At 47.1% G+C, this 12,654-nt stretch overlaps 1 protein-coding gene across 3 annotated transcripts in view; it reads right to left on the reverse strand.

Moving 5' to 3' along the window:
* PHACTR4 (phosphatase and actin regulator 4) overlaps positions 1–12,654 on the reverse strand; it is a 49,043-nt gene that overhangs the window by 25,600 nt on the left and 10,789 nt on the right. Inside the window, exons 1-3 of one of the 3 annotated variants that reach the window (XM_066564956.1) lie at positions 5,707–5,763; positions 4,125–4,163; positions 3,742–3,840 (exon numbers count right to left, since the gene is read on the reverse strand). Coding sequence is in view for 1 of the 3 variants with exons in the window: in XM_066564955.1 (XP_066421052.1) it covers positions 5,990–6,005 (16 nt within the window). In the remaining 2 variants the exon portion in view is untranslated. Of the gene's footprint in view, positions 1–3,741; positions 3,841–4,124; positions 4,164–5,706; positions 5,764–5,989; positions 6,037–12,654 lie in introns of those variants that run through there. The other 2 variants (XM_066564957.1, XM_066564955.1) reach the window with 2 other exon arrangements.

A 12,654-nucleotide genomic window follows, 5' to 3' on the forward strand; every position in this document is an offset into this window, starting at 1 on the left:
GAGCAGAGAAAAACATTTTCCATGACTTTGAAACCCAAATTCTAGTTCTCACTGGGGTGTAGGGCTTCACCTCTCCACTGTACGTGGCCATCTCCAGTCACTGTGTTCTGTGCTGCTGCGGCCACTGCTGGAGCTTGCCCTGGCAGTGACACCACCACCACCATTCCAGCTCATTCAAACCCTGCACAGAAGGCAGGCCAGCACAGCCTGGAGGTCTGGGCCCAGCAGGAAAACAACCTGGCTGTAATGGCCACAGCCAGTGCCTGAACTATGGCTCTTCTGTCCTCCTTCCAGGATCATTTTGGTTCCTGGTTTTCCTGACAATAGTTACCTTGCAATTTATCCCACTGCTTAAAACCAAGCTACAGATAATCCCTTTTAAGCACCCCACCCCACTTGTGTTTAGAACAATCACCACAGGCTATCATGGGTGCAAAATGTGATTTTCAAACCAGAACTAATTATTCTCTGCAAATATGATGGCTCAGAGTAGTCTCCATCACAGAATGACATCATCTCACTCAATGGCAGATCCTTGATGCCAGGAAGGTGTGACACAGGGAAGTCTCCTTTTAAACTTGTCCTTGTTCTTCAGTTCTTTTCCTAAACATCTGTTTAGGGATGGGCTTAAGGGATCCTTGCTGTGGAGGAGTGAATGGCTTCAGGAGGCAAAAGGGTGTTCATTGTCAAACTCATTAAAAAAAAAATAACCCAGCACTGCTGCAACACACTGCCTGATCAATACTTTATCCTGAGAAGGAACATAAGAAAAAGCCCTGAACAGGGCAAGGGTGCCAGACTGACACACATAATCCCATTAGAGTTATCCAGAGCACTCAGTTTGCTCAGTATCTGAGAGATAACAGGATTAACTTCATGTTCAACATAATTTCAGCCTAATAATTGCAGAATCACTCCTACAGCCCTAATGTCATTGATTCAGCAGGGGATTCCCATCACCCCCCCACAAGTTCCAGCCTTGAAAGCCCCTTCATTAGCGTCAGCATCTTAAGTTAATTACTTGGAGAGATTTTCCTTTCCTCTCCCAAAGCAAAATGTAACTTAACCCCTGCAACCTACAATGCTCGGGCAGAACAAACCCCTGCCTTCCCTCAGGAAGGGACCCTGTTTATTTTCCTAATCACCACTTCAGCTTCCAAGAGTTAATGTTAAGAACAAAGAGCTGGAGGGGAGAAGGGCAGGTTTTTTCAAAATTTTGGTTGAATTTCAACAAAAAACATGACAAAGGCTGGTTATAGTCCTCTCAAAGATCAAGGTTCAGCCCCAGATCCCTGCCTAACTCTGCCTTCCTGGGGAGAGGGGGTTGATCAGCCAGCCAGGAGCACCACAGAGCCTCCAGGAGCATTTTCCTTGCCAAGCCATGACTCGCTGCTCACCTCGCCTTGGAAACGAGTCCCTTAGAGCAGTGGGGCTGGGGGAGGAAAGGGAAAGCACACAAAGCAAACAGCACATAGAGCTGCTTCCGACCACACGGGGAACAGAGCACAGGAACCGGGATGTGTTTTTATAGGGGATTTTCTCATGGAGCGCAGAACACTATTAAATTCTACCTTTCACGTGCAGTGGGAGGCTGTGCTATACCAATTAGGCCAGTGTTGCTCTGCTGGCACTGAGCCTAACATGGTGCCAAATCAGACCCCACTGCACTGCCTATGAAAGCCAGCGTCCACAGCCACTGCTTGGCTGCACCGTCACGGTTTGTCTCTTCTACCCCCCCAAAAAGGAGAGGGAGGGGGAAAATCTCCTACAGAAATTCAATTCACAAAATTCTAGAATGGTTTGAGTTGAAAGGGATCTTCAAACTCATCTCGTTCCACTCCCTGCCACAGTTCACTATCCCAGGGTGCTCCAAGCCCTGTTCAACCTGGCCTTGAACACCTGCAGGGTGCAGGGATGGGGCAGCCACAGCTTCTCTGGACAGCCTGTGCCGGGGCCTCCCCCCCCTCACAGGGAAGGATTCCTGCCCAACATCGCACCCACCCTGCCCTGGCAGCGGGAGGCCGCTCCCCTCTCCCGTCCCCCTGCTCCCCTTCTCGAGCCCGTCCGGCCCGGCCCCGCGCGCCCTCTGGCGGCCACAGCGCAGCTCTGGCGGCGCCCGGAGCCTGCGGGGCATTTCCCGGACAAATGCATCACAACCCAGACAGCGAATGAATGAATCCCTTTGGAATCTTAACATCTCCGCTTCACAGAGCGAGACAAACTCAGGCTGGGTTGAAGAGCCATGTTCTCCCTAAGCAAGCCATGGTTTTCCACTGATTCCACACAACTGGAAGGGCCCAACCTGTAAAAACGCCACCTGGTATCTCTGGTTTCTTGTTTGTTTCAGGATACAAAAGACACCTTCAGCAGCCAGAGCCAGGGCTCCTTTCCAAGACAAAGGAGAGCCAGGCAGATAAAGTGGTGATGTCAGCAGTGACAACATCCAAATGTTCACACTGGGATTGTACCTCAGGACCAGCCTGAGGGCCTGGGAGTAGCTTTGTCCAGCCAACAGCTCAGCTAATACTGGCAGCCACAGCTCACAAAGGCAGCAAGATAATGAGAACATTCGGTATTTTGTTTTTAAAAGACCAGGTTTACCACTCAACCTGGACACATTGCTCCTGTGTGAAGAAACAGTAATAACAAAAATCACATTTATACTAAACCTGCTTGCCCCTGGTTCCAGGCAGACTCCTCTTCTATTCCCAAACCCAATAAAATCAACTACTAAAATACCTGGACAGAATTTACAGGCAATGTTCCAGGAGCAAGGTGAATTTAAGGTCCAACAAGTTCAAAGGAAAACTAGAAACTCTGGGAACCTACTGCCCTGCTCCATGCCCTACTTACTGAGCCACAGGAACTCCACACTCACTGTTTCACAGCAAATCACCCTGAATTGCCCAGAGGATCGATTGCATGTCTGACAAGGTCTTATCTCTTCACACAAGGAATGAGATTGTTCAATTCTGTCATGAAGCATTTCAGCAAAGACATTTCTCACTCAACATCAACCTTCCTATCTTGCTCCAACCAGCCTGGAGGCCGAGGCATCTCCATGCCAGCACATCCACAGCTGAGCCAGGAAAGCACAAACCCAGCAGAATTAACCTCTGCTTTCCCCCAGCCAGAGATATGGGTACAAACTACAAGAACACTTAGCACACCACCTTCAAAAATCCCTCAAGATGGGGTGTCACAGCATAATGAAGTCTCTGGCAGGTCAGCAAATAATCTCTGTAAAACATTTGGCTCGTAGCTCAGGAGGGAAATGCAGCAAGAGTTCAGAGACCTCCTCAACTTGTTCAGGGAGGAATTATTGGGTATTAATTTTCAGAAATGCCATGCTAACTAGATGAATGGCTGAGCTGAACCACTTGCAAATGCAGCCAGAAAAACAGCACCAACATGCCATCAAGTGCCCCAAGCACCCTGACAGCACTCAGTACATTAATTACACGAAGAACTAGAACAAATTTAAGAACAAAAGGCTGTCAGGATAATGTCTCAAAGTATTTTGCTAACCTGTCAAGTGCACTTGACTTATTTCCAGTAATGCTTTCAGGTAGGTAAGGAAATGCTCTGTGCTGCACCTTGTTTAAAAGGCAAATGCTTTGCACTGAGATCAGTTCCAGACTCCGGTAACCTGCCTAAGGAACAGCAGGAATTTGCCTTTCTACCTGCTTGCAAGTTAGTGCACATCGAGGCAGGGTTGTGAGCAAATTTTAAGCTGCGTACCTGTTCTAGAATACCATGTATGGACAGCTCTGAAACTTCACTGCAGCTGCCTGGAGACCTGGCTTCCACTCGTCCTCAGGGATGAGCACGAATTAAAATCTGAAGACAACAGCAAATTTCATTTTTAATTAGCCAGGGCAGTGAGCCAAGGAAGGCTCCCCCACCCACCCATGGCTGGTGGAGGCTGACAGCTCAAAAGGATTTACGCTTCCCTGTGCATTCCCAGTGGCCATTCCAAGCACACCAGCTCAAACAAGCGCCAGCCATGCAGCATTGTGAGTGCAGTTAATATCCAACCAGGGAAGGACAGCAATGCACACAAAGCACCAGGCTTGAAGGGAACAAAGGGCACCGACTTGGACTCCAGCTCAGCTCCATCTTACCTCAGCTCCGGGATCAACCCAGCAGTCCTGAGCCTAGCACTTGGAGAACAAATAGCCATAAACACAGAGGAATTTCAAGGAAATTACAATAAAAGATCCATCTTTTTATTCTGTCTTTAATACAGGGCTCTTGGCTTCCAGCACTAAGGAGGTAAAGCTTTGTGACGAGCCATGGGGGTTGTCTGTGCATGCAAAGATCCAGGACGGAGCCTCCATCCTGAACTGGCACTGCTCAATTGCTCAGAGGGAATGGGGAAGTAACTTCAGTAAAGTTGGCAAAATACAAACAGAACATACAGCTTTTCACATCCCAGCACTCATCAAAACATGCACTCTGAGAAACCTCAAAAGGCTCCAGAACTGTGTCTCACTGATGTAGCCAAAAAATGGGGTTCAACTGCCCGTGAAAAGGGACACAAAGCTTTGTGATGGGAACAGAGGTGGCCAGTGACAGTCCCAGCCCTGGTGAATGAGGAGAGCTCACTGACCACAGAATGGCTGGGGATGGGAGGGACCTTGAATATCTCTTGAATATCTTGTTCCAGCCCCTGGTGTGGCAGTGACACCTTCCCCTAGACCAGGTTGCTGAGAACCTCATCCAACCTGGCCTTGATGCTGCTCAGAGCCATCCCAGTAACTGAAGCTCTAGAGACTGAGAAATGGCCCTGCTCTGCTGTGTCCCAGGGCTTGAGTAGGAGCTGCCACCTCCACAGGCACTGCTCCAGCCTCAGCTGCCAGTACCACACTCACTTCACCCGCCACCCCCTCCATAAGTCAGCTTTGGAATTAGCTTGCCACGAGCAAATCAGAAGGGAAAGCAATCACCACAGATTAAATGTGCACTTTACAGCCTGACAAAGAGGGGGCACAGCAGTTCTTGCCACCAGGACTACAAGCACATTTATGCAGGAGTTCTTGGCTTGCAGATGATCTAACCAGGCCACTGGGCCCAAACACATCAGCTCTGTATGAAGCCAAAAACTGGCCTTCATCTGCCTCACCGAGCATACTGCCCTGCTGACAAGTACAACCGTTCCCAAAGCTTTCAGGATGGCATCACTGACTGCACAGAATAACCTAGAAATATTATTTACGAGTTAGAACCACCAACTGCAGTGTCACAGTCCAGAAGATGCGAGGCCAATATGCTGTGTGGATACTGGTTTCCCATGGTACAGGCAAGAGCTTTTATGCACACCTCATGTCAATGGCAGGGGGAAAATGGGCATTTAACTCCTTTCTTGTACCCATTTTAGGCAAACAGATGGAAGAACTCTTCAAGGCAATCTCTAAGCAAAAAATCTGTGAGTTTTAGTTACAACCATATCCTTGCATCAGTTAAACCTACCAGCAATGAATTTGATTGCTTCAGGGCAAGCACTACACACTGCCTAAAGCAAGAGATTTAAATTTTAATTAAAAAAAAATTCCTGTATCTTCTGCAACACAGAGCAGCCTAAAGGAATAAATACAGAACAACAGGAACAACCAGAAGCTGATCCTCCTTTATGCCTTGCCATGTGCCTTGTTCAAACCAGCTAATTGCTTCTGGTCTCTTCCTTATTAAGAAAGGGGATGTTACCTGTTTTCAAGAACTCAGGATAGCCAAGAGACCAGTATTCCAGGTTTCACAGATGGGAGATTCCAAAAAAGATCTTCCATATGTACAGAGCTTCAGTCAGATCTGGTCCACACCACAGTACAAATGCAGCTGATGCATCTGCCAAACTACATTATTTCCTAATCACATTCTACACTTGAAATGAAGACACCGAGTTTAAAGTAATCAGGTTCTTTATGATGCGTAGCCAAGGAGGACAGGTCAGGTCCATAATCTGTGGTGAGATACCGCAGACTGTACTCACCGGCGTTCTCCTCCATTCCTCTTGTACACTAGTGTCCAGAGAAATTCCTACAAAAACAGGAAACAAAGTCAGCACACAAATTAAAATTCCAAGTGTGAACAAAGCTCAGATTTAGTTTTATTTCTCTGTCAGCTCTGCTCAGCCTACACAAAACCAGTATGGAGGGAACCTAGAGCAGAAATCCTGCCCCAAACTAGGAAGAGTGTGACATTGTCACCCCTCATTGAAGGCATAAGAAGCTTCTAATCACACACATGCGGTGATGGAAAGAAAAGAGAAACAAAATTAAGGTGACATAATTACAAGGCAGCGCTATTTGTTCCCAGGGAAAACATTCCACATCTGCCTCTTCAGGAAGGGATGTGCCTGCTGTAAAAGGGAACAGCCTACTGCTTATCTAGCAAAGGCAGCACAGCACGTGCACAGGAAGTATTTCAGATGTCACACAGCACCAAGGCACTTCTGAGCATACTGGGGTGGGGGAACATAAAAAAAAAGGAACCAGGATTTTAGTAGAAAAGATTTTTTTTTTCTGGAGAAAGTTCTGAAATGAGATGCCAGGGGAACTAAGTTTAGGGAAATCACAATGTGTCTTGATTTTGAGATTCTGCAGCACAGTAAAAACAAGCTCAGTATTTTAGAAAAAGGGAGGTTCTGTCCTCAAAATCTTGCAGTTCAAACTTAGACAACCACAACTGGACATGTCAGCAGGAACAGCATGGGGTGACTAGGGAAGAACTACAAAATCAGGTTGTTCCAGCGCTGTTCGAAGCCAGCCTTCATCCATAGCCCACTTCAGCCTAACCTTCTCCTCATGAAGCCCAGGCCAACTCATCCCCTTTGCCCCCAGCACAAAGCACAGTTTGGTGGCTTTAGTGTAACATCACATCAGCTCCTCATCTTCATGTGACAACGTGCTGAGTGTGCAGCACGTGCTCAGCTTGTTCAAGAGCATCCCAGGGCTGCAGTGTCAGCGGGCACAGCCGCACACACCATCGATGGAAGCTCTGCCAATGGGGCTTTTCAGCTTTGCTTTGCTCAGCTGTGTGGGGGAAAATGCTTCTTTGGATCAGACAACCATGCTCCAGGCTACTTCTCTCTGATGTAGCTCAAATTCCATCGCAGCGAAGTTCTCAGAATGGAAGGGGGAAACACCTCAACAGAGCCATTAAACCCTCAAAACACAATTGGGGATCACAGCTTTAAACAGCTTAGAAAAAGGAACAAGTATCTGTACAGGTTTCTGGGCAGCAAATGAGAACATCAGAAGGTTTTGATTTCAGAGGCAGACAGCCACAATTGCTCAGGAAGCACCCTCAATCCCTCCAGTCTAATCCATTACCACTGTTAAAATACAGCTTTCACACGCATTTGGATGCATGGTTTGGTGCATCCACGTGTTGCATCAAGGACACCACTTGCAAGAACTGGAATGAATGAACGACAGAATCATTCAAGCTGGAAAAGCCCTCTAAGATGATTAAGTCCAACCACTAACCCATGTCCTCAAGTGCCATACCCACATGTTTTTGACTGCTCCCAGGAATTCTGACTCCAACACTGCTCTGAGCAGCCTGTGCCATGGCTTGACAACCCTTTTGGTGAAGAAATTTTCCCTGATATCCAACCTAAAACTCCCTGACACAACTTGAGGCTGTTTTATCTTATCCTGTCCCTTACTCCCTAGGTGCGAGCCTGCCCCTCATCTGCTCCAGTCTCCTGCCAGGGAATGTTCCCCCACTGAAGGCAGAAGAGCCACCACCATCCCTGCCTGCCCTTTCAAGCACGCCCTTGTGGGAAAGGAAAGCAGAAGGGAAACTGAAACCGCCACCTCAAGGCCTGCTTGAACCTCAGCACAAATGACAGCAGTGCTCCCACTGCTCCCCAGGAGCTGGGTTTGCTTTGCCTTTCAAGGGCATTGCTGCACAGGCTGCGCCGAGCTCTGCACTGCGAGGGGCACATTTGTGCCTGGAATACTGATCCTGGCAGCAGCCACTGCTGGACACTCACTGTGCACACCCCAGACATCTGTCACTGCCCAACGGCGCAGCTGGGAGCACCTCAGCCTGTGCTGGGAGGCTCTTTCTGAGCAGAACACTAAATCCTCAATATCTGGTTATCAACAGAATCAGCATAAAAGGCACACTGGGGGAAAAATAATGCCAGGGTAGAGGAAGAAGGAGCAAAGTCTGCATTCCCGCAGCATTGCCTGCACTGAGGAACAGGCACTTCTACCAAAGAATGGATTAAGCAGTGCAGATCCTGCTGCCAGCATTAACTACGAGTGGCTAACTGGAAAGCTGTATTCTGGAATGATATTTGAGATAACCCACTCCACAGAACAGAAATTTGCTTTTATCCCCTACTGTCACAGGTTTCCCAGATACCTACTTCTGAGAAAACTTGGCTTTTTAATTTCCTCTAGCATGACATGCCACAGCTCTCTGAATATTCATGTCCTCTGAGTGCCCGACATTCCCTGGGCCTGACAGCTGTGTGAAATTCCTGCTCCTGAGAGCCCTGTTGCCGGCACAGCTCAGGACTCTCCCCTGCCCCTCTGGTACTCAGGCCATCACAGCAGCAGAACCATGTCTTTGTCTGCCTCGAGACTTCAAACACTTTACAGCTTTTTCCCCAGCTCTTTGTACCACTCTAAGAATATATTCCTGTTCCATTGACCCGGCTCTGAACTCCTGCAGAAAGGCGATGGCTTCTTTCCAGCTAGGCAGCTAATCCACACACAATAGAAAAGGACTGTGTCACAGCAATGCTGCAGTGTTTTCTACCCTGTTTCTTCAGTCTTAACACATTCCCTGTGCACAGGGAATTTTGTCTTTCCCAGCTCTGCCCATGTGCTCAGCTCTGTCACATTCTCTCCCAGCAACACAAACCAGCCCAATTCCAGATTTTGGATCTCCTCCCATGCCCTCCTACCCATTCCTTGCACCAGCACCAATGCAGCTGCTCTGGGAACACTCAAAGATGACCTGATGCACACCAAGCACATCCAGAGGAATGGGCTGGGGATGACCTAGACCGGACCACAGAGCTGCACACCAAGGTGCCACTGTTTGCTCCAGCCTTGGGCAATCCACATCAGTGAGCTTTACTGAATGCCCTTTTACATCTTCCCTCCTTCCTCACCATCGCATTTTCAGCAATCCTTACCCAGACCTCTGGAATATTAAGCATTCAGTTCCCTTCAGAATGAAGCTCATTAGCTGGACCCCTCTGTCCTCACTGCTCATCTCCTCCAGTAACATGAACAGCTTCCTTCAAAAGACTACAGCACATTTCCAAAAGTCCAGCTAAAACCTAAGCCAATGTTGGTTGTTTTCCCCAACTAAACTAGAAAACTGACAACTCTTCCAAGCAGAAGTGGCACATTACTTCTCCACAGTGGCTGCCAACAGGCTTGCCTTAGGCATGGAAACGCAGTTTCCACGCTGGCTCAGCTCTAAATCACCATCCCAGAGAGGGACACGACAGCAGCTGGGCAGCTACTACAGGGCTTTTACTGTAATGAGACACAAAACCCAAGGCTGTCTTGGAAAAAACCGCATGTGGGGGAGAGAAAGGATGCTCTTATAACTGTTTGGAACTATATCCACCAGCTGGAGGGAAAGGAAGGGTTAACACATACCCATAGCTTGAGGAACATGCTCCTGCATTAATATAGACCATGACCCATGAAATTAAACAAGCTCACCTGACAACTCCCAGATGATTATTCATTTTGACCCAATATGGTGCTAGTAACAGCCAATAAACAAATATTATATTATATTATTGCCGCTTCAGCCCTTTGCTTTACACTACTTAAAAAACTACATTACTGCAGCAGCACCCAGAAGGCTCCCACAGATGATGAGAGCCCAGCAAAGGGCTGGTGCTGCCCACAACAGCTCACCAGCATAACAAGACAAAGCAGACACCAGGAATAAGGCCAGTTGGGAGATAGCAGCCTCTGCTTCATCACTCAGACAACGTCCTGAGTCTTCCTCCCTGAATTGCCAAACTCCACTTGAATGGTTGATCCAAGCCATCAGGGCTCTCCCCAGCTGCAAATGTTTCTCAAGGGCCAGACTCACAAACCCTCCCCAACTAGCCCATGGATCTGGCTGCCCGTTCCTTTTTATAAATGCAATTTCAAAAATAAAATCAACATTTTATTCTCTCACCAATAACTACTCCTTCCAGGAAGGCAGATGAGCGGATTTTTGCAAAGGTGAGATAACTCCACCTAATGCCTTGCGTCTGTTGGCAATGAAACATCATCAGGTCCTCAGGGGGAGGGCTAAAGAAACTCATTTCATCTGCCAGCAGTGAGATTAAGAGCATGGTATGGTAAACAATATTAAAATTCTGTTCTACAAAGCAGAATACCTCAATAGCACCAAAGTATTCTCCCAAAGGAGAGATTATAGCACAGGTGCACAAGTGGAGTTTAAGTATTACAAGGGAAATTCTTAAAAAGCCTAAATAGATCAACCATGCCAAATGCCCTAGTACAGATTACAAGACAAGGTGTAAAGGTATAATTAACCTCTTGTTGGATAGAGTGGTACAAAGGGGAAGAGATGCACAAGCCCCTTTTCAATTCAGTGGATGACAAAATGCTCATGTATTTTTCTGACTCCATCTAAAACAAACCAGCTCTACCTAAAAAAAGTCTTGGTTTGCTCATGTCCTTTGCTCATATGGTTTGAGCATCATTTGCTGGTTTCTGCAAATTGCTGGAACTAAAATGCTGGTTTCAAAATCCTCTGAGCAGCCTCGGCTGACCCAGTTTGTTCTGCACTAATCACACACTGAGCAGTGGAGAGGTCAGTTGGAGGGAAATCAGAATACTCCTCCTCAGGAAAACCACACAGATTAAACCCAGTTGTTCTGCAGCCTAATGTGGCAACATGCCAATTAACAGGGTGCACCACTAATTAGCAGCCCAGCAGTTTTCCTCTCTTTCCAAGGATCCCAACACTACAAGCATTTCTGCACTTGTTGGGAAGCAATGGCTTTGAGCAGGAGCACAGCAGCTGGTTAGCACAAGGAATGGGTTTTGTGGAGGAAGTGGAAAAATCAGACATTAGCATAACAGCTCTATGTGCAATTTAAATAGAAAATTGGAATAACCAGGACTGAAAACCTCAATACAGTTCATATTACAATCAATTAAACCGGTGGCTTTTTGTCACAGATTGAACATTTGATAAGTGGCTCCCCATGCAAACAGCAAATGCTCTCCAGCAGCTCAGTAGCTGCCTGTGGGTGGCACAGTAATATAAGGTTACCAGAGAGGAACTGGAAAGGGAAGGGAGCTGCATCCTCTAGGGCAGCACCACGGGGAAGGTGAGTGGCTTTTTCCAACACCTGGGCAAAAGCAAGCCTTAAAAGTACTCACGGCCATGCTGTGCAGAACACTGGAGTGGGACTCCTGACCCCGCATCCCTACTGCCCTAGCAAAGAATCTCTGAGGTTGGAAAAGATCTCCAGGATCATTGGGTCCAACCTGTGACCACTCACCACCTTGTGAAGCAGAGCAGAGTGCCACATCCAGCTGTTCCTCGAGCACCTCCATGGACAGTGAGCAAACCTGTCATCCTGGACCCGCCGTTCCGGAGAGCAGCTGAGGACTGTGGGCTGCACCATCAGCTGAGCTATAATAATCCTTGTCAGTTCTCTAGCACACCCCCAAAAGGCACAAAATAACAGGGTTACTTACTTACCTCTGGCTTCTGGGGTAAAATTCAAACCACCTCTGCCTTCATTTTGTGGTTTCTATTTTCATCAGACTTTGAATAAAAACTTAGCAGCAGAGTACTCACTCGGTGCTGTGGTCATGCCCCTGTAATTATGACTCGATAGACAATTTCATTTGCAACCACCATTTCCTCCCCAGAACAAGGCCACTTTTCCTCTCTGCCACTGCAGAGCCCATTTGAAAAGTGTTTCTTTTTGCCTCCATTTAAAAAGTGAGAGGAATGAGCTTAACCACCATCAAAGCACTAAAATGAATTGGTTAGAAAGCTCACCTGAACTCCCAAAAATCCTGCAGCAGCAGAGCTGAATTTGCAATCCTGCCATAAGGGTCTTTCCCAAAGCACCCTGAATGCCCAACTGCTTCCTGGGAATAAACAGCCCACAGGGTTTGTGCAATCAGATTAAACTCCATGCCTTCCCTGCTGCACGTTCCAGCACATAAACCAGGCATCTTTAATCAAATTCCACAAAGGCAATGCAACGTTCCCACTGGAAACAATACAAGATACAGGAAACTTATGCTGTGTTGTCAACTCACCCGTTTGAAATTAAAGCTCTTTCTGAATCAACACTCTGGAATTACATCACTGAATCTATAGGAGCATTACATTTTACCTTTTGAAGCAGATTTTGCCAAGCAGTTCAGGTAGTCTGAAATTCAGTTGTAGCCTTATTTTTTTTCTTTCACAGACTCACTAGCATAATTTCTAATTATTTCTGATTAAGATATCAAATTTCCTTGAAGAAGCCCTCCTCAGGCAATTATTTTCTTGCACAGCTCCAGCTTTAATAAAAAGGTGCCCAGGCTTTAACTAGGACAGTAGAGAAATTAATTCCCACTACTGGTCTGGCAGTCTTTATAACATAAGTGTAGGCAGCAAGGCATCCCATTGTGAAAATAAGTT

Source organism: Molothrus aeneus, chromosome 23 (genome assembly GCF_037042795.1).
Source record: "Molothrus aeneus isolate 106 chromosome 23, BPBGC_Maene_1.0, whole genome shotgun sequence".
Classification (NCBI taxonomy): Eukaryota; Metazoa; Chordata; class Aves; order Passeriformes; family Icteridae; genus Molothrus; species Molothrus aeneus.